Source organism: Pelophylax lessonae (assembly GCF_965119305.1).
Source record: "Pelophylax lessonae genome assembly, chromosome: 6".
NCBI classification, from domain to species: domain Eukaryota; kingdom Metazoa; phylum Chordata; class Amphibia; order Anura; family Ranidae; genus Pelophylax; species Pelophylax lessonae.
The window spans coordinates 297,925,173-297,946,156 of NC_138773.1; the positions used below are offsets into that span (position 1 = coordinate 297,925,173).

Here is a 20,984-nt window from a genome sequence, read left to right on the forward strand (position 1 = left end):
AAAGAAGAGACATCTCTACTGACAAAGTGCCGTATAGTTAAAGTTGTGGTATTCCCAGTAGTAACCTATGGCTGTGAAAGTTGAGTCATAAGGAAGGCTGAACGCCAAAGAATTGATGCTTTTGAACTATTGTGTTGGGGAAGACTCTTGAAAGTCCCTTGGACGGCAAGAAGGTCAAACCAGTCATTCCTGAAGAAATCAACCCTGAATATTCACTAAAAGAACAGATCCTGAAGCTGCGACTCAAATACTTTGGCCATCTAATACGAAGAGAGGCCTTATTGGAAAAGACACTGATGCTGGGAAACATGGAAGGAAAAAGAAGAAGGATAGATAGCATCATCGAAACAATGAACATGAAGTTAAGCAAGCTCCGGTAGGCAGTGGAGGACAGAAAAGTCTGGCATGCTATGGTCCATGAGGTCCCGAAGAGTTGGACACGACTAAACGACTGAACAACAACTACTGAGGGGAAAACACACAATAGTGCCAAAAGACACCTGCCTTTACACGCATTTGAACTTTCATGGCTTAGTCCGTAGGGTTCAATATTGAGTTGGCCCACCCTTTTGTAACTATAACAGATTCAACTCTTATGGGAAGGCTGTCCACAAGGTTTAGGAGTGTGTCTATGGGAATGTTTGACCATTCTTCCAGAAGCACATTTGTGAGGTGAGACACTTGAAGGCCTGGCTTGCAGTCTCCGTTCTAATTCATCCCAAAGGTGTATCTAATTCATCCTAAAGGTGTTCTATCAGGTTGAGGTCAGTAATCTGTGCAGGCCAGTCAAGTTTCTCCATCCCAAAGTCGCTCATCCATGTCTTTATGGACCTTGCTTTGTGCACTGGTGCGTAGTCATGTTGGAACAGAAAGGGGCCGTCCCCAAACAGTTCCCACAAAGTTGGGAATATGAAATTGTCCAAAATATCTTGGTATGCTGGCACTTTAAGATTTCCATTCACTGCAACTAAGGGGCCAAGCCCAACCCCTGAAAAACAACCCCACACCATAATCCCCCCTCCTCCAAATTATTTGGAACCGTGCACAAAGCAAGGTCCATAAAGACATGGAATAACATGTTTAGGGTGGAGGAACTTGCCTGCACAGAGTCCTGACCTCAACCCGATAGAACACCTTTAGGAGGATGATCATTTAAAATAGAAACATAGAACAGGAGATGTAACTGTTCAATAGTGCTTATACAGGTTGAAATTAATGGGTTAGGTAGTAAAATAAGAGCATGTTAATTAAGTTTAATCCCTGTGCACATAATAAACATTCCTCTGTGTCAGCTGCAGATCTCTTACAGATCTGTCTGACAGGGAACACAGGAGAGAAGAAAGCTAGTGTATTACTTATTTTTAACTACATGTTAAACGGAATGCTCACTGTGATTGGCTGTCAGAGTGATCATTCAATGAGGAAGGCTTTTGACTGGCTCCCTGGCAGCTCATCTTTCCACAGACACCAGGTCTCACGGGGCTGTGCATGGAAGGGAGCAGGGGAGATCAGAAACTGCTGGCTGTACAGGAGACGCCCTGTGTACAGAGGGGGTTTTATGGACGTGTGTAAGACACCAAAGGTAGGTAACTGGTTAAAAAAAAGAGAAAATACAATTTAAAGAGGGAGGTTTGAGAGCTCGGAGGGGAAAAATACGGTAAGAAACAAGTTGGTGAAAAATGGATAACATGGCTGTCAAGTAGTGGATGTGTATGGATTATTTTTGGAGAATAAGGATATAGTTCAGTGTCACTTTAACAACCATTGTCTAAGGATTTTTTTTCACCTGTTGCCAATGTATCAAACAGGGGCGTAACTACAGGGGTTGCAGAGGTTGCAATCGCTACTGGGCCCCATGCTCCAGGGGGCCCGGTAGCAAAACAGTGGGTGAACCTCTAGGATCTCAAAGGTCACACTTGCGACCGGGCCCTGGCATTTCACTACTGTGAGGAGGCCCCAAGATTGCAGGAAGGGGGCCCACTGCAGAACTTGTGAAAGGATCCTGATGCGGGACCATAATAAAAGGCCATGCAATGAGAGTAAAGAGCCCCAGGATTAGTGGGAAGAGCCCCGGGCTTGAAAGGAAAGGGCCCCGGCCAGGGGTCTGGGGGGCCCTTCATGGTTTCTTGCATCGGGGCCCTGAAGGTTCTAGTTACGCCTCTGGTATCAAATGTCATATTTTATTTCAAAAGCATTTCCTGTGGAAGAAAATTCCACGTCCTTACCGCTCTGACGGTAAAGAACCCTTTATGCAGTTTAAAGTCAAACCGCTTCTCCTCTAATTTTAGTGAATGGCCGTGTGCCTTTTTAAATTCTCTTTCTCTCAAAAGTTTGTTCCCTATGCTAAGGTCGCCAGCATTTGTACATCGCTATCATATCCTCTCTCAAGCATCACCTCTCCAAGGAGAATAAGTTCAATGCTTGTAGTCTTTCCTTATAGCTAAAGTCCTCCATTCCCTTTATTAGCTTTGTTGCCCTTCTCTGGACTCTCTCCAGTTCCAGCACAACCTTCCGGACTGGTGCAGAGAACTGGATGGCATACTCCAGATGTGGCTGGACCAGAGTCTTGTAGAGTTGGAGTGAATCCCCTTTTTTTTTCTTTTTTTTTATACATGCCAGTATTCTATTGGCTTTGCTTGCAGCAGATTGGTATTGCATGCTATTGCTGAGCTTGTTGTCTACTAGGACCCCAAGGTCCTTTTCCATCTGAGATTCCCCCAAAGGTTCTCCCCCTAGTGAGTAACTTGCGTTCGTATTTTTTTCTGTAATCCAATTGCATTACCTTACTATTTCCAACATTAAACCTAATTTTCCATGTAGATGCCCACCCCATTATTTTGTTCAGGTCTTCTTGTAAGGTTTCCACATCCTGTGTAGAAGTTATTACCCTGCTTAGTTTAGTATCGCTCGCAAATACTGAGATTGAGCTATTTATCCCATCCTCTAGATCGTTTATGAATAAATTGAACTGGATTGGTCCCAAGACAGATCCTTGGGGGACCCCACTTTCCACACCAGACCATTCTGAGTACTCGCCATTTATCACCACCCTCTGGACTCACCCCCTGAAGCCAGTTTTCAATCCAGGTACTCACCCAATAGTCCATACCTACATACCTTAGTTTGTACTGTAAACATTTCTGGGAAACTGTATCAAATATCTTTGCAAAGTCCAGATAAACCCCATCCAGAGGCCTTCCTTTATCTAGATGGCAGCTCACTTCTTCATAGAAGGTTAATAGATTGGCAAGAACGATTCTTCATGAATCCATGCTGATTACTACTAATACAGTTTTTAATACTAAAATCTTGTATATAATCCCTTATCCCCGCCAATAGCTTGCAGACAGTTAATGTTAGGCTAACTGGCCTGTAGTTCCCTGGGATATATCCTGGCCCTTTTTTAAATATTGGTGCCACGTTGGCTTTTCTCCAATCAGCTGGTACCGTTCCCGTCAGTAGACTGTCTATAAAAATAGGAACAATGGTCTGGCTATCACCTGGCTGAGTTCCTTAAGGACCCTTGAATGTAAACCCCGTGTCCTCTTAAATTCCCTGTGACTGAGACGTTTTTTCCTATGTAGGAATCATCATTGAGGTATTTGTAAATCGCTATCATGTACCCTCTCTAGCGTCTCTTCTCGAGCGAGAACAACAGTGCCTGTAGTCGTGTCTCGAAATTCAGGTCCTCCAGTCCCCTTATATATTTCATTGCCCTTTTCTGGACCCTCTCCAGTTTCAGCACATCCCTTCTTAGGACTGGTGACCAGAACTGGATGGAATACTCCAGAAGTGGCCTAATCAGATCTTTATAAAGTGGCAGGATTATAGTTTTATCTCTGGAGTATATCCCTTTTTTAAGCATGCTAAAGTTCTGCTAGCTTTGGTAGCTGCATCTTGACATTGCATGCTTTTGCTCAGTCTGTTATCTACTAGGACCCCCAGATCCTTCTCCATCCTTGATTCCCCCAGATGTTCTCCCCCTAGTGAGTAGTTTGCGTTTGTTTTTAGCCCCCCCCCCCCCCCCCCAGTGCATGATCTTACATTTCTCCACATTAAACCTCATTTGCCATGTAGTTCCCCCCCCCCCACCTTTTTTTTTTTTTATTCAGGTTCTTCTGTAAAATTTCTATACCCTGATGTGAAAATATTGCCCTACTTATCTTCATGTTGTCCGCAAAAACTGATTGAGCTATTTATCCCACCCCATATATCATTTACGAATAAATTAAACAGAATTGGACCCAAGACCGAGCCATGGGGTACCCCACTTACCACTCCAGACCAGTCTGAGTACATGTTATTTATTACCACCCTTTGAACACAGTCTAACCAGTTTTTTTTAATCCAAGAACAGCCCTTTTGGTCTATGCCTACAGATCTCAGCTTGTAGACGAAGCATTTGTGGGAAACCGTATCGAATGCTTTTTCAAAATCCAGATACACCACACCCACAGGTCTCCCCCTACCTTTTTTTTTGGAAAATGTATTTTTATTGAAAATTAAAATGTACTGTATAGGTACAAAACATAGCCTTTGGGCATTCCCCGGCTAATACAAAAAAAACATAGAACTACTAATAACACTCCCTATTATAGAACACAAAAAAAAAAGGTGGGAAAGAAACAACACACCTTCCATACACCCTCTGTCTTTCTCTTATAAAATCACTTCAGGGGTTGATGAATTATAAGGCGATTCCTGTTCCCTCTACACCATCAGGATAATGTATCGGAAGAATATTGACTCGTGTTTAGAATTCTATTCTTGGATATAGTCCCTTATCACCTCAAATAGATTACCTACTATTGATGTTAGGCTAACTCAACGGTTCTCGACTCCATTCCTCAAGACCAACTAACAGGCCAGATTTTAAGTATCACCTTGGGGAGATGCAGACTAGAATACTGCAATCATTGAGCAGCAAAATATATCACCTGTGATGTATTTCAATTATCTTGCAAACTTGGCCTGTTAGTGGGTCCCGAGGCCCGAAGTTGAGAACCACTGGGCTAACTGGTTACATGATCAGAAAATCGTACGAAAAATACCGCTTTCGAAGCGCTCGTACGATAATCTGATCATTCATACACAGCTTTTTAAGAGCCGATCACGTTCATATGATATTATCCCAAGGGACAAGAACAAAAATGTATCTCCTACGATATCCAATGGTATGATTTTCGTTTAATCAGTACAGTTGTCATTTGAAAATACAATACAAATACATTTTATCACATTACATCACTTCTGAATTTTTATTCTGTCGTAGGAGAATTTTCGTAACTTTAGTAAACTCTTCATTTTCAATATAATATTAGCATGAAAAAAAAAAAACGGATGATCATTCGTCCAATAATATCATCGTAAGTACCAGGCATTGGTCTTTAAAGAAAATATAGGACTGGTTTTGTACACATCTTTTTTGTTTATCATGGTCAAAACTAAAAAAAAAAAAAAGTATTTTTCCTCTTTTTGTTTAGTCAGCCAAAGGTAAAATATTGCAGATCAATATTTTTCATTAAAATATTTAGATAATGCTCTAGACTACTTTTTGCATTTGTGTTGGCATGCATGCATTTAACGTGAAAGTATATATTTGAGGCTAGGACTATATAAAACATCACCTATAAACTTAAAAACAGAGAAAAAAAAACCCAAACTTGTTAAAATAAAATTGACTCAAAATCATCGGGGCTTGTTCACACCATGCACATCAAAACCCGCTGCATGTGTGCGTTGCTATTCATTCTTCATTACACCCCCGTGCACATATGTGAATGTTTGGTGCATTGCACTGCAAAGCCAAAAGTAGTGTAGGTGCAATTTTTTGGCATTTAGGCAAAATGAATTGCAATCTACGTTAATGCATAAAAACGCAAGTGTGGTTATGGTGTGAAGGAGCCCTCATTGTTTCCCTTTAAGACTAGTAAAGAGTAAGTGTGCCTTACCTCCTTTCTGGAGTGTGTGTTCCGACTGTCAGGTGTGTCCAGTGTAGAAGCTGTTCTGTCAAATAACGAAGGCTTTGTGTCCGGACAAAAGCCGCAGAAGCCTTTGTCTAGTGTTTCTGCGAAGGCAAATGGAAACCATATACACGTTATGATGAATGGTCTGTAAGTGAAAAGCCTAGGGAAGTTTTTTGTGTGAAACAATCACTTGCTTCGCTGGCCTCCTGTCTGTCTATTAGAAGGTGACCCTTACCTGGTGGGGGAGGGGACTTCTCCAGTAGGTCCATCAGCTGCTGCCTTATAGGGCTCTTCACTTGGGATGCGTAACTCATTGCAGAATTCCCATTTAGATCTAACAGACGGGCATCTCTGCAATTGCAAATAAGTACAGTTATTAATTGGTTGGATTATGCCAAAGGTAACAACTACTGTTCCCACAGTAAATGTCTGCTATTATTAGGTGACAAAGTGATTGTAAATGCTCACATTTTTAAAAATGTAAAATAACATACATACTTGCTCTATGCAATGGTTTTGCACAGAGCAGCCTCAAGCCTCCTCTTCTCGGGTCCCTTGCCGGTGCTCCTGGCTCCTCTCCCCTGCTGACTGGCCCCATGGCAAGCTGATTGCCCTGGGGCAACACGTGCATGCTCACTCCTGAGCTCCATTCTGTGTGTCCATTGACACACAGAGCGCGGCTCGGCCCTGCCCCCTCCTTACTGGCTGTGACACCTGCTGCTACCTCTGAGCCAAGAAGAGGGAGAGAGCATTTGCTTTCGTGCACAGTGCTGGATCCAGTACGGGCTCAGGTAAGTATAATGGGGGAGCTACATGCAGAAGGTTTTTTAACCTTAATGCAGAGATCGCATTAAGTTTAAAAAAAAAAATGCCTGCCTTTAGAACCACTTTAACAATTAAGGTGATACTAAAGTCTCATTTTTTTCAGTTAAAAATAACAAACATGTTACACTTATCTGCTCTGTGTAGTCATTTTGCACAGAACAGCCCAGATCCTTCTCTCGGGTCCCTCACTGGAGCTCCTGGCCCCTCCCTCCTGCTGAGTGCCCCCACAACAAGCAGCTTGCTATGGAGGCACCCGAGCTGAACCGCTGCTCTGTGTGTCCATTCAGACACGGAGCCATGGTTCAGCCCTGCCCCCTCTCTCTCCTAATTGGCTCACTGATTTTGACCGCAGCGGGAGCTAATGGCACCCACTGCTGTCGCCAATGAGGAGGGAGAGTGCCAGGCAGCAGAGACACATCGAGATGGCTAAATCGCTGAATCGAGATGGGTTCAGGTAAGTATTAGGGGGGCTGCCACACACAGACGGTTTTTAGTCTTAATGGATAGAATGCATTGTTAAAAAACTTTCTGACTTTACAGGCACTTTAAAGCAAAAAAAAAATAAAATAAAAAAACTTTTACTTCAACACTCATCTTCAGACCAGAGCTTTTCCCCATAGTACTTCTTTTTTTACCCCTAGGTGTCCTCAGTATGATGGTCAGCATCATTCAGCCCACCAATGGACCTGCCCCAGCCTGTGACTGGACAGTGAAGGTGAAGCAGTGGACTAATGAGCTTTTTTTACTCTAATTTCTCCTATTATCAGCACATTTCTAGTTGTAAGGATTGTCTCCTTGTGCTTCTTCTTACTCCTTGCTATTGGTGAAGTCTATTTTATGTCAATAAGGCTTCTAAGGTTACTGTAAATCTTTTAACAAGAGTTCCCCTTGTCGTTTGCAATGACTATACAGTGAACAACTTTGCACCAAGTTTACTATATGGACTGTTTAGTTATACAAGTTGATAATTATCCCCCTTAGGCTGGCCATACATGGAGTAAATTTCTTTCCTGCAAAAAAAGCTTTGCAGAAAAGAAATTTGCTCATTTCCCCCATCAACACAGACAGTGCTGATGAGGGACTCCCTCCTGCCAGGCTATTGGAGAAGACAGTGATAGCAGCCACTAGCAATAATGGCAAGAGAATCCAGCAGACTGGTTGTACCCAAGTTGATCGATCAAACCGGCCAAGATTCAAATCATGTATGGCCGGCCCTAGGGCCTGTTTACACCAGGTGTGTTGGTCAACCTGGAACAGCACAGTCAGAACACAAGTCAAGGCAAAAAGCCTCATTCCCTATCATGCCAGTTCCAACATCCACAATGTGGTGGTGTGTGCTGAAGAAAGTAGGGCAGTTTTTGTTTTAATAAGACAAACATGGTGCAACACGATCTACTGCACTGCACTGCGGCTAATGAACTCTGCACAAAAAGAAAGAAAAAAAGCAATTAATGTGATGCAACACCAGGGATTTCACACAAATGAAGCAATGCAAAGAAAACATGATACTTTTTAGCACAAGTACAGTGCATCCAGAAAGTATTCACAGCGCTTCACTTTTTTCACATATTATTATGTTACAGCCTTATTCCAAAATGGATTAAATGCATTATTTTCCTCAAAATGCTACAAACAATTCCCCATAATGACAACATGAAAGATGTTTGTTTGATATCTTTGCAAATTTATTAAAAAATGAAAAAAAAAAATCACATTGACAGAAGTATTCACAACCTTTGCTCAATACTTGATCTCAAAGATCTGTTTTGTGTATGATGTTACAAGCTTAGCACACCTATTTTTAGGCAGTTTCTCCCATTCTTCTTTGCAGGACCTCTCAAGCGCCATCAGGTTGGGGAGCGTCGGCGCACAGCCATTTTCAGATCTCTCCAGAGATGTTCAATTGGGTTCAAGTGTGGGCTCTGGCTGGGCCACTCAAGGACATTCACAGAGTTGTCCCGTAGCCACTCCTTTGTTATCTTGTCTGTGTGCTTAGGGTTGTTGTCCTGTTGGAAGATGAACCTTCACCCCAGTCTGAGGTCCAGAGCGTTCTGGAGCAGGTTTTCATCAAGGGGGTCTCTGTACATTGTTGCATTCATATTTCCCTTGATCCTGATTAGTCTCCCAGTTCCTGCCGCTGAAAAACATCTCCACAGCAAGATGTTGCCACTATCATGCTTCACTGTAGGGATGGTATTGGCCAGGTGATGAGCGATGCCTAGTATTTCCTCCAGACATGATGCTTGCCATTCTGGCCAAAGAGTTAGGCTCGGTTCACATTTATGCGATGCGGGAAGGCTGCGAATTCGCAGCCTGTTCCCGCATCGCACACGCACCCCCGGCAGTTCACACTGCCATATGCGATACGCTGGGGGTGTCAATGTAATCTTAACGACACCCCCAGTTTGATCGCATATCGCAGTGCGATCATGCAGTTCGCACAAGATCGGATCGCACAAGTGTGAACCGCTGTGCGATCCGATCCTGATGCGGCAGCAAAAATGCCTCCTGTGCATGTTTGCTGCGGGTGCGATGCGAATTTAGCCATACAAACTGTATGGCTAAACTCGCACCGCACAGCAGATCGCATGTAATGTCGGAGCAGTGCGCTCCGACATTACATGCGAACCCCGCACACGCAGAAGTGTGAACCGGGGCTCAATCTTTGTTTTTCGTCAGACCAGAGAGTTGTGTTCCCCATTATCTGAGAGTCCTTCAGGTTCCTTTTGGCAAACTCCAGGCGGGCTGTCATGTGCCTTTTACTGAGGAGTGGCTTCCGTCTGGCCACTCTACTATACAGGCCTGATTGGTGGAGTGCTGCAGAGATGATTGTTCTTCTGGAAGGTTCTCCTGGAAGGTTCTCCTCTCTTCACAGAGAAATGCTGGAGCTCTGTCAGAGTGACCATCAGGTTCTTGGTCACCTCCCTGACTAAGGCCCTTCTCCTCTGATCACTCAGTTTGGCTAGGCGGCCCGCTCTAGGAACAATCCTAGTGGTTCCAAATGTCTTCATTTACGGTTGATGGAGGCCACTGTGCTCACTGGGACCTTGTACCCTTCCCCAGATCTGTGCCTCAATACAATCCTGTCTTGGAGGTCTACAGACAATTTCTTAAGGCCCGTACACACACGCAGATCGTCGTCATACAAACATCGGCGGACAAAAGATCTGCCGATTGTATGCGTGTTAGTATGGTGCCTCCGACAGATGTCTGCACACAATCTGCGGACAAGAGTCTTTCTTGCAAACATGAAAATTTTTGTCTGCAGACACCAGAACGGACAATTGTTTGCCTGTCAGTACAGAAATCAGCCGACAGACCGCAGATTTGCAAGACTGGGCATGCTCAGAAAATAAAAAACACAGGGAAAGTTAACCATTACATGACATCACTTCTGCAGTCAGCTGAAGTCTGCGGACAAAATTCTTGTGCTGTCCTTGTGCTGTCTTTGCACTTTTCAACAGACACCGACATCCCGGGGAGAAAAGACGAACATTTGTATGACGACGATCTGCGTGTGTGTATGGGGCTTTACACTTCATGGCTTGGTTTGTGCTCTTCTGTGCACTGTTACCTGTGGGACCCTATATAGACAGGTGTGTGCCTTCCCAAATCATGTCCAATTAACTGAATTTACCACAGGTGGACTCCAATCCAAGTTGTAGAAACATCGCAAGGATGATTAGTGGAAACAGGATGCACCTGAGCTCAATTTTGAGTGTCATGGCAAAGGTTGTAAAAATGTATGTACATGTAATTTTTTTGTTTTTAATTTTTAATACATTTTTCAAAGATTTCGAACAAACTTCTTTCACGTTGTCATTATGGGGTATTGCTTGTAGAATTTTGAGGAACGTAATGAATTAAATACATTTTGGAATAAGGCTGTCACATAACAAAATGTGGAAAAAGTGAAGCGCTGTGAATACTTTCCGCACGGGCACTGCACTGTACATAGTACAACCGACACATCAGGAAAAAGATGGGGTAACATACTCTTTTAGATCAATAGAGTGCCATCTTGCATTTGTACAGCCATCATGTTTCCATATGCTTCCACCCATATATTATGGTATTACTATGCTTATTGCATACAGTATATACTCTTAGCCCTGGTTCACACTAATGCGATGTTGGAAACATACAGGATTCGCTGCGTTTCACCACATCGCATCACACTGCTTGGCAATCCCATGTCGTCTATGCGTTCTGCTGCGGGTGTCAATGTTAGATTAAAGACATCCTGAAACAGATCACAAAACGCAGTGCGATTGCCAGAATCCTATTGCATGGGTGTGCAATGCGATTCAAGTGCAGAGAGAAAAATGGGTCCTGTGCCATTTTGGTGCAGACGTGAATGTATGGCTCAAATCGCACGCCACAGACATTGCATGTGATGTGCACATGAATGCGGTGCAATTCCTGTGCAAATCACATGCAGTGTTTTCATGCTCTAGTGTGAACCTAGGCTTATACCCATATATTATGCAGTAAGCATATTAATAGCATGCTATATGGGTAGATTGTAAGCTTCAATGAGCAAGGCCATCTGATTCCTCTTGTTTTGAATTGTATTGTAACTGTGCTGTCCACCTTTTAAAGTGGAGTTCCGCCCCCGCCCCCTCCAAAAATTAAAAGTCAGCAGCTACACATACTGTACACATACTGTAGCTGCTGACTTTTAATATAAGGACACTTACCTGTCCTGGAGTCCAGCGATGTCGGCACCACAGCCGATGTCTCCATCGGCTGTCGGGTGCTCCCGCCGCCATTGCCGGTCAGGGAACCCGGCAGTGAAGCCTTATGGCTTCATGGGCGGGTCCCTACTGCGCATGTGCAAAGCACGCTGCGCATTCGGATTGGCTCGGCGGCAGAGGGTAGGAGGAGGGGTCCTCACTTTGCTGCGGCGCCGTTCCCGGAAGTGGGGGAAGGGTATCCGTCAAAAACAGGTACCCATTCCCCCCTTCCCCCTGAAAAGTGCCAAATGTGGCACCGGAGGGGGGGGGGGGGGGAGGAAGCACATTTGGGTGGAAGTCCGCTTTAAATTTTTAAAGCGCACAAACTGTAGGCTCTATATACATCTTGTATAGTAATAATAATGTATGATATGGACATATGATGACTGTACAAACTCAAGATGACTCTATTGATCTTAAAAATAATTTTAATGTGTTAAAAAAAAAAATATATATATATATATATATATATATATATATATATGTAGTAATTATATATAATATGTGCTCCATAGAAAAGTCCATTGTCTTCCTATGGTTGGGCTTCCTCATGTGGATAAGCCTCATTTGTTTTCTCTATGCAATTATAGTATAGTCACCAGGGGATTTGGGAAATCCACTAAGACAGTGTCATATTTTCCTATGTTGTCTATTTAGCGCTGTGTCAACTTACCCATCATGTCTTAATAGTTCTTCTAATACAGACACTGGTTTGTATTCGCTCTCCATGGTCATTCCCTCAAAGAGATCCACATCACGCACCACCAACATCAGTGGGGTCAGGCCTTGCACATTCATAGTGTTTACATCCTGGCAAGAATCTGTGGACTTAAGTAATAAGTTGGATGTATGACATTTGTTTCTAACACAAGAGTGTCCCCACAATCATCCTACAGATCTGTGCTGCTGGAGGACTCTTCTATATACAGTCCACTGTCCAGTCTGCAGATTCCATCTGATATCTATTCTTCACCCCTTTTACAAACACACGGCTGAACAGCTTGTAGTGTCAGTACAATTATCCTCTCAAATATTCAGCATCATTGTATTCCATAATGCAGCGTTAAAGCAGTAATAAACCAAAAACCAAAATTGTAATACCATAGCTTCCAACTGTCCCTGATTTTGAGGGGCTGTCCTTCATTCAGAACAAAGTCCCTCTGTCCTCCTCATGCATCCCTCATTTTGGTCTGATCTATATAGTTGTATTTAAAATGCACTTTTTATCTTTCAAAAAGTGTTTCCCAGTGCTAAACCTTTCATCCAATTTCTAAATGACTGCATTTTAAATTTCACAAGCCAGTATAAAGTAATAGTAATGGTAAAAAAAAAAAAAAGCACTTGTGGGTTTAACCACTTAAGCCCCGGAGGATTTGGCTGCTCAAAGACCAGGGCCTATTTTGCGATTCGGCACTGCGTGACTTTAACAGACAATTGCGCGGTTGTGCGACGCTGTACCCAAATGAAATTGACGTCCTTTTTTTCCCCACAAACAGAGCTTTCTTTTTGGTGGCATTTGATCACCTGTGCGATTTTTACTTTTTGCGCTATCAACAAAAAAAGAGCGACAATTTTGAAAAAAATAACAATATTTTTCACATTTTTTTTTTATATGAAATCCCCCCCACTGAGACTGAGAAGAAGCTACTGCTGGACAATGGAAGAAGGATCAATTACCCACAGATATACAGTAGGTATCTATGACTGCTATCAGGGGGTCAGGAGACAGAATAATTAGACAGAGATCAATTACAGCCTAATGGACCATACACACTATAAGATTTTCTGAAGACTTTTTCCTTTAGATTTACCAAAACCATATAATATGAGGTCAAACCTAAACACTTTCAATTTGTATGCAATCTGGCAGGCCCTTGCACTACATAGAAAAGGTAAATCTGAAGGAAAAAGTCTTCAGAAAATCTTAGTGTGTATGGCCCTTTAGGAAAATTGTATGTTGTTCTAGGACCAGCAATTACCATTAACCTGTTGTTAAAGGACCACTTACTGCTACTACTACTGCAGAATACCTGTCTTATATGTTTGCTACTTTAGGGTATCCTGCACCCCTAAACCCTCTCTCCTAGAACTGAGTTCCAGAGTAAATGGTAAAAAGACTCAAACGACTGGCGCCCAACTTTTTTCTTCTCCTCTTATACCAAGAAGCAGATCCTGAGAAAGGTTAGCCCCCCACACTATGGGGATCATTCCACATCACCCCAAGGAGAAGTGCTACATTAATATTTACTGAACGGATGCATTCTACCATGAAATTAGATAGAAATCAATGAAATGTTTATAACTGGCTGTTAGGGGATTGTTTTCTTGTCACAAAAAAAAATTTTCTCTTTAAAAAATCAATTTATTGCTTTCTTTTTAAAATCCCCTTTCATTGCTCTCTATGGGTGCATCAGAACTGCAGCCCAGTACACTGACCAATAAATCCTGAATGGTGTCCAGGTCTCCTTGCCAGGCTGCCTGTGCCAGAGCCAGCTGTGGAAATGAGGTTCTCCTAACAGCAGATAACAGATGTGCCAGGACTCCATCGTTGGCAATGTGCAGAGCTGTCTGACAGTTGGAGTTGCACAGAGTGACATCCGCTCCATGGACCAGAAGGAAGGCAATCACCTTTACAAAAAAAAAAAAAAAAAATCAATAGCATTGTAACCTTCTAACGCTTTAGACAACATTGCATGGGCACCTTTACACAGAAACATAGAGGGGGGAAGACAGAAAAAGAGCAATTGGTACATTGAGTCTGCCTTTTTGTTTTTCTAACCTTTTTGTCTGACTATAGATCTATATTTTCCCCAAGCATATTTAAGTTCGCTCACTGTTGACTGACTCACTCCCTTAGCTGGAGGTCTGTTCCAAGCATCAACTACTCTTTTGGTAAAATAATATTTTCTAGGGTAGGTTTTTTTTTATCTTTTCTCCTGATAGTTTGAGGCCCTTTCCCTGTGAACTTCATATTCAAAATCCTGCCCTCCTGGACTATATACACACCCTTATTGGATTTAAATGTGTAGCACTGCCCCCCTAGGAACTGCTGAGTATGGATCTATTTTGGGAGTCTCCCTCAGATTATCCTGTTGCCAAATACTGGGTATTTTCACACTCTGCCAGGTGCACACACACACTTTCACGCATTGTCTCCAATGACCAGTCTAGGGGATTTATTATAAAAATATTAATTTAAACCCACGCTCTTAATCAAAGGAATATATAAAAAGTGATGAAAAAATTAGATATATAAGAATGTATGATCAAAATGTAATGCAGCTGCTGTTGCGCTAAGTAAAAACTTAGATAGGTAGTAAAATCAAAATTAAAACAACGCTAGCATGTATACAATTGAATATAAAAACGAAGACATTAATATTATAATGTGCAAATAGTGCTATAAATATATGCAAATGAGTAAATCTATTTAAGTGAAAAAAAGTCCTTTCATTAAAGTGATCAATAAAATCCAAAGTGCTCCAGTGCAGAAATTAAAGTACAAAGTGCTCCAGGTGACGGTGATCCCTCTCGGTTCCCCACTTACCAAAACTGCAGATATAAATGGCCTGAGATCAATAAGATATTGCACAAGGAGTTCTTCTGTAGGATGCCGTGTAGTACCAGGTGTTTTCTTATATAGAGCTGGTCTTAGTCACCTTCATGTACCCCAGATTGAAAAAGAAAGGCCGCATATGGTGAAGTACGTTTTTAAACTATTTATTGAACTAGTAGACGGGCAAAACGCGTTGACACACTTCCGGTACGGCTCTGACGCATCGTCATTTCCGGTTACACTTCCTGGATCGGCCAGGGAACGCACGCGAACAGCGGCGTCCACAAGAATTTGTAACTTATACACTGCTCGTTTTATATCCCCTTTTGTGATTATGTTTTCTCCACTTGGAGTATTTCAATAAATCGTTTAAAAATGTACTTCACCATATGCGGCCTTTCTTTTTCAATCTGGGGTACATGGAGGTGATTAGGACCAGCTCTATATAAGAAAACACCTGGTACTACACGGCATCCTACAGAAGAACTCCTTGTGCAATATCCCATTGATCTCAGGCCATTCATATCTGCAGTTCTGGTAAGTAGGGAACCGAGAGGGATCACCGTCAGCTGGAGCCCTTTGTACTTTAACCACTTGCCGACTGCCTAACGCCGATCTACGTCGGCAGTCAGCCCCTCACAGGCAAAGTGACGTAGGGCTACGTCACTAGCTTGTGAGGGTCTAGGGAGCGAGCGCGCGCGCGCCCCCGGAGGCGCGCTCCCGCGTGGTCACGGACCCCCCCCCCCGCGCGTGTGACCGGCGGACCCGATGTCCGCCGGGCACTCTGCGATCGGCGGGGGAGAGGGAGAAAGTCAGGCGGCTTGTGTAAACAAGCTGCCTGTCATTCTCCCCTGTGTATGAAGGATGATCATACGGTTCTACTATGTAGAACCGTTGATCACTCTTCATACATCTGAAGCCACAGCCAATCACAGTAGAAAGCACGCCCCTAGGGACACACATAGCCCCTCCCTTTCAAAAAAAAGTTAACCCCTTCACTGCCAGTGTATTTTTACAGTAACAGTGCACATGTATAGCACTGATTACTGTAGAAATGTCACTGGTAACCCCAAAAGTGTCAAAAATGTCAGTCAAGGGTCCGATCTGTCCGCCGCAATGTCGCAGTACCGCAAAAAAAAACGCAGATCGCCGCCATTACGCGTTAAAAAAAAACAACAAAAATTACAAAAATCTTTCCCTTTGTTAGTAAACGCGATAACTTTTGCGCAAACCAATCAAAATATGCTTTTTGCGATTTTTTTTTTTACCAAACATAGGTAGCATAAAACAAATTGGCCGAAAATGTTAAAAAATTTTGATTTTTACATTTTTTTGGGGGGGAATTTCATATAAAAAAAATGTGAAAAATATTGCTATTTTTGCAAAATTTACGCTCTTTTTTTGTTTATAGCGCGTGATCAAAAAAATCGCACAGGTGATCAAATACCACCAAAAGAAAGCTCTGTTTGTGGGAAAAAAAGGACGCCAAATTCGTTAAGATACAGCGTCGCACGACCGCGCAATTGTCCGTTAAAATCACGCAGTGCCGAATCGCAAAATACCCCCTGGTCAGGAAGGGGGTAAAATCTTCCGGGGCTTAAGTGGTTAATTTCTGCACTGGAGCACTTTGGACTTTATTGATCACTTTAATGAAAGGAATTTTTTTCACTTAAATAGATTTACTCATTTGCATATATTTATAGCACTATTTGCACATTATAATATTAATGTCTTAGTTTTTATATTCAATTGTATACATGCTAGCACTGTTTTAATTTTGATTTTACAGTCTAGGGGATTTGTTTTGTTGTTTTATTTGGGGAACTTGGATAGGAGAAAGGATTAGTGGGATACTCCAAATTCAACTATGTACAGGTGAGGACAACTCTCACTTGGCCTCACTTTAGTGGAACTGAATAGCAGATCTTCTGCTGAACCATACAGCACTTGCATGCGCATAATAAGTCCTTTGCTTGTGTTAGCAGCAGACTCAATGAACTCTGTATCCTCAGGACTCTAGCCAGTATCCTCTTTAGCTTACACGCAGCCTGGTGACTTTCTAGCACCCAGAGGGGGATTTAACAACAACAGTCTCTAGGATCCCTGTGGGAAGTCTGTACTCAGAAGGCCCTGTCTGCAGGTCATCTTCCTCAGTGGTACCAGATGAGATCCATGGGCATCCCCCCTCAGTCAGCCCCCATGTTCAGTATCTCCGACTATGGCCCTCAGGTTTACCACCTGAGGCCACATGGCAGCCTATGCTGGGGAGAAGCAGCAGCCCCTTCCCCACCTGGACTCCGCTCTCCAGCCAAAGACCAGGAGCCCCATGTGCACCTCAGATATAAGTACAGTCACCCAGCATGCATCGGGGCCCCTCCCATGCCTATTAGCCAGGGCTGTAAAGATATCTCCTACTCTCATCTGCATAGTTACCTCCCGTTGTCCATCAAACTGTATTACTATTGGATCAGTGTGAAACATCAAGCCAGGATGAGCAGCATCAGTGCACACTAGGCAGGTTCTATCTAGCAATCACAGCTCCCTGTTAACCAGAGAAACCAAAAACTATATACACCTATACTAACACCTACCTAGGAGGGTGCTACAAAGGTTTCAGTCAAATCTCTCCTCCCTCTCCTCTCCTCTCCTCTCCTCAAGGTGATTGTAAATGATTACCTTGTAAAACAACCCGTTCACTTTAAAATAGAAATGAAAGGCAAAACATTTTTGTATAGGTATAAAAAAAACATTATAACTACCTTTTTTTTACCCCTTTTTTTAATAAGTTATCACATTCCCTCTGTTCTCTGCTGCAAAAGAGCTGGGGAGGAGAAACAGCAATACACTGAGCTTCTCAGTGAACCAGTAAATGCATGTGCAAGGGAGAGGGGGGGGGGGTGGTGGTGTCAGGACAAGTCTGATCATTGGAGGAGAGCAGGCTTGAGTTCCCAGTATAGATAGAGAACTGACCATGGTGTGCTCTCCAGCTTATTGTTGTCAGTTTTTAATAGGAAAGCAGAGGGACTGGCAGGAACACCAGGGATTTCACACAAAGGAAGCAATACAAAGAGAACAGGATACTTCCTCATACAAGTACATGGCACAGCAGGCACATATCAGCAATATGAAGTGTTGGGTTTCCAAACGCTTTAACTTCCCGAAATCTGTCTCTTCTGATATGTTTTCCCCTTAGACATTTCACCGTTTTTGTTGCCAGTCTTTGGACTTCTATCTTATCAATATTTTTTGGAAGTGAGGTCTCCAGGACTAGACACAGTATTCCAAATATTGTCTAAAGCTGGATACACACTATACAACTTTTGTTGTTAGATTTCCTTTAGATTTACCTTCCACTTTGTAGTGCAAGGGCCTGCCTGATTGCATACAAATTGAAAGTGTTTAGATTTGACCTGGTATTATATGGTTTTGGTAAATCTAAAGGAAAAAATCTAAAGAAAATTGTATAGTGTGTATCCAGCTTTAGGCTAGCCATACAATCTTCAGCCTGCAGGATGAATGTGAGAAAATGACTTGATTCCTCCATACACACTAAACCGTGTGGATAGAATAGTCTTCCCTGCCAGCTATTATTCTGATATGGATGCAGTCATTGAACAGCGGAGAATTTTCCACTTGGCTCTGTTGATTAAAAAAGTGACTTTTTGTCAAGCCAGCTGGTGCCGACCTGGCCCCCCATGGCTTAAATGCTGGCTGATTCAGCAGGAATCAGCCAAAATTTGTACCATGTATGGCTAGCTTAACTAGATCTTTATCAACAGAAAAAAAATATTTGGTATTATTTCATATGATTGCAAAATTAGAAAACTGTGTGGCCATGTCCGTTGGGAAATCCAAAAGAAATATTGGGTGCATCACTAGAAGGATCACCAGTAAGATGAAGGAGGTCCTGATTCCCTTACATAAATCTTTAGTTATCACTAGAGTGATCCCCAGCAGGAGGAAGAAGGCCCCGATTCCCCTATATAGATCTTTAGTTATGACCAGAGGGATCACCAGCAGGAGGAAGGAGGTCCTTATTTCCCTATATTGACCTTTAGTTACTACTAGAGGGGTCCCCAGCAAGAGAAAAGAGGCCCTGATTCCCTTTGTTATCACTAGAGGATCTCAAGAAGGAGATCCTGATTGCTTACTGTAGATCTTTAGTTATTACTAGAAGGATCACCAGTCGGAGGAAAGAGGTCCAGATTCCTCTCTAAAGATCTTTAGTTATCACTAGAGGGACGTCAGGAAGGAGAAAGAAGGTTTTGATCTGTAGTTATCATTAGAGGGATCACCAGCAGGATGAAGGAGGTCCTGATTTCCCTATGTAATCCTTTTATTACTAGAGGGGTCCCAGTAGGAGAAAAAAAGGCCCTGATTCCTTTAGTAATCACTAGAGGGATCTCAAGAAGAAGATCCTGATTTCTCTATGTAGATTTTTAGTGATCACTATAAGGATCACCAGCAGGAGGAAAGAGGTCCCGATTCCTCTCTAAAGATCTTTAGTTATCACTAGAGGGATGTCGGGAAGGAGAAAGAAGGTTTTGATCTGTAGTTATCATTAGAGGGATCACCAGCAGGATGAAGAAGGCCCTGATTTCCCTATATAATCCTTTATTTACTCGAGGGGTCCCCAGTAGGAGAAAAAAGGCCCTGAGGTCCTGATTCCTCTCCGTAGATCTTTAGTTATTGCTAGAGGGGTCTCCAAAAGGAGAAAGAAAGTTCTGATTCCTTTAAGTAGATCTGTCGTTATAATTAGAGGGATCTGCAGAAGGAAGAAGCAGGTCATGATTCTCTAATTGGCAGTAGTGACCAAAGCCATTTAAAAACTTTACTATTGACTGAAGTAACCAAAAGCTATAAAAAAATATTATTTTGGGTCAAAATTTTGAAAAGTCCTACATACATGACAGTCAGACAATCAGCATCCCAGATTGAGAAGTTACCTCTGGCTGGTTTTCCCGAGCCGCCACAATGAGGGCTGTGTCCCTAGACTCTGAATGCTCAGCATTTATAAGATGCGGGTGACACATCAGGGTGGTGATGATTTCCTCCATATCCCCCCTCGCAGCACACTGCAGGAATTCAATCAGCATTTCTTTCTTTTGAGAGGACTCCTCCATCACTCTACCTGTAAATACCAATAATAATACCAATAATAATCACCAAACAGTTCTCTACATACAGGTATGTATAAGATTTAGGCCAGTGTGATGTGTTGGTTGGCACAGTAGTCCGTGTTGGTTGGCACAGCATGCAGGGAGTTGTAGGCCTTGCTCACTTGGGGTACAGCTTATCTTTGATGAAAGATGGGACATCTATGGCTAAACCCAGTAAAACCTTTTCTCCTAAATTTGTGACCGAATACTAAAGCCACAATTATCCATTCTATCTAAAATGTTAATAATCCTTCAGTCACAGCAGCCAAAACCTTCATTTCTTCTTGTCATAGAGGGGTTTGACCAGTATGTAATGTTGTCTATGTCTCATCTGAGAAATTCCCTCGTATTTCCTGTATCACAGATTAAACAAGAATCAAGTGGAAGTCTCCACAAAGTGAGGGGAAAATCTCTTCTCAGACAGATGACACCACCAGCGTCTAAGGCAAAGATGCCAAGTGAACACTCCCAACCCCCCCCCCCCTTTATGTTTTATCCAGCCTTGAACCAGATTGTAATGGCACTTTTCCACTGCAAGTACCGGCAGTACCGGCTCGGCTCTACTCGGCCCTGCTTGGCCCGGTTTGCTTTTCCACTGCTGGTACCGCATGGTATAGTGTCGGAACGGTTCAGTACGGTACGGTATAGGTTTGCTTTTCCACTAAAGTAGTACTAAAGTTAAGTGGGTGGGATAACAACGGGGTGGGTGGGATTCTCTGACCAATCAGTGGCTAGTAGTGAC

The 20,984-nt window shown here is 42.8% G+C and overlaps 1 protein-coding gene across 1 annotated transcript in view; it reads right to left on the bottom strand.

The window, feature by feature from the left end:
• Positions 1 to 20,206, bottom strand: part of MAP3K19 (mitogen-activated protein kinase kinase kinase 19) — a gene marked incomplete at its 5' end in the record, with an annotated part of 65,335 nt that extends 45,129 nt beyond the window's left edge. Inside the window, 5 exons of the mRNA XM_082260937.1 lie at positions 5,952 to 6,067; positions 6,202 to 6,317; positions 12,201 to 12,355; positions 13,964 to 14,155; positions 20,030 to 20,206. Of these exons, the coding sequence (XP_082117063.1) occupies positions 5,952 to 6,067; positions 6,202 to 6,317; positions 12,201 to 12,355; positions 13,964 to 14,155; positions 20,030 to 20,206 (756 nt within the window). The remainder of the gene's footprint in view (positions 1 to 5,951; positions 6,068 to 6,201; positions 6,318 to 12,200; positions 12,356 to 13,963; positions 14,156 to 20,029) is intronic.
• Between the last annotated feature and the right edge of the window lie 778 nt (positions 20,207 to 20,984).